This window comes from Alligator sinensis, unplaced genomic scaffold (genome assembly GCF_000455745.1).
Source record: "Alligator sinensis unplaced genomic scaffold, ASM45574v1 scaffold1860_2, whole genome shotgun sequence".
In the NCBI taxonomy this organism is placed as follows: Eukaryota; Metazoa; Chordata; order Crocodylia; family Alligatoridae; genus Alligator; species Alligator sinensis.
Window position 1 is genome coordinate 66,711 of NW_005843035.1, and position 393 is coordinate 67,103.

Sequence of the window (393 nt, forward strand, 5' to 3'; positions counted from 1 at the left end):
TGGCTCACAGACCGGATGCGGTGGCTGGTGAGGGCAAGGCGGGAGTCCCCTCGGGACCTGGTGCGGCCCCTGGCTGAGGGCAGCGGTGACTCCGAGGGGCCCAACGGGACAAAGGGGGCTGTGCCTGATGGTGGTGAGACACAATCCCCCCCCTCCGAGGAGGCACTCAAGGGTTTGGGACATCCCAGCTCTCAAATGTGGAGGGGAACCCAGGTGTCTGGGAGGGTCCTGGGGTGTCCCTGCCCCGGTTCTGGGGGAGGGAACCCAGGCATCTGGGACAGGGTGGGCAGCCTCCCTGCCCTTCTGCAGGGGGAAACCCAGGCACCTGGGCCAGGCTGGTCTGCCCCTGGCCCAGGGGCGTGGCTGGGAGGGGGTGGGTTCTTTTGTTTCCTG

The 393-nt window shown here is 67.9% G+C and overlaps 1 protein-coding gene across 1 annotated transcript in view; it reads left to right on the forward strand.

Moving 5' to 3' along the window:
* Positions 1-393, forward strand: part of LOC102371867 (coiled-coil domain-containing protein 88B) — a 19,438-nt gene that overhangs the window by 9,196 nt on the left and 9,849 nt on the right. The window contains exon 18 of the mRNA XM_025193252.1: positions 1-195. This exon is cut by the window's left edge and continues 9 nt beyond it. Within this exon, the coding sequence (XP_025049037.1) occupies positions 1-195 (195 nt within the window). The remainder of the gene's footprint in view (positions 196-393) is intronic.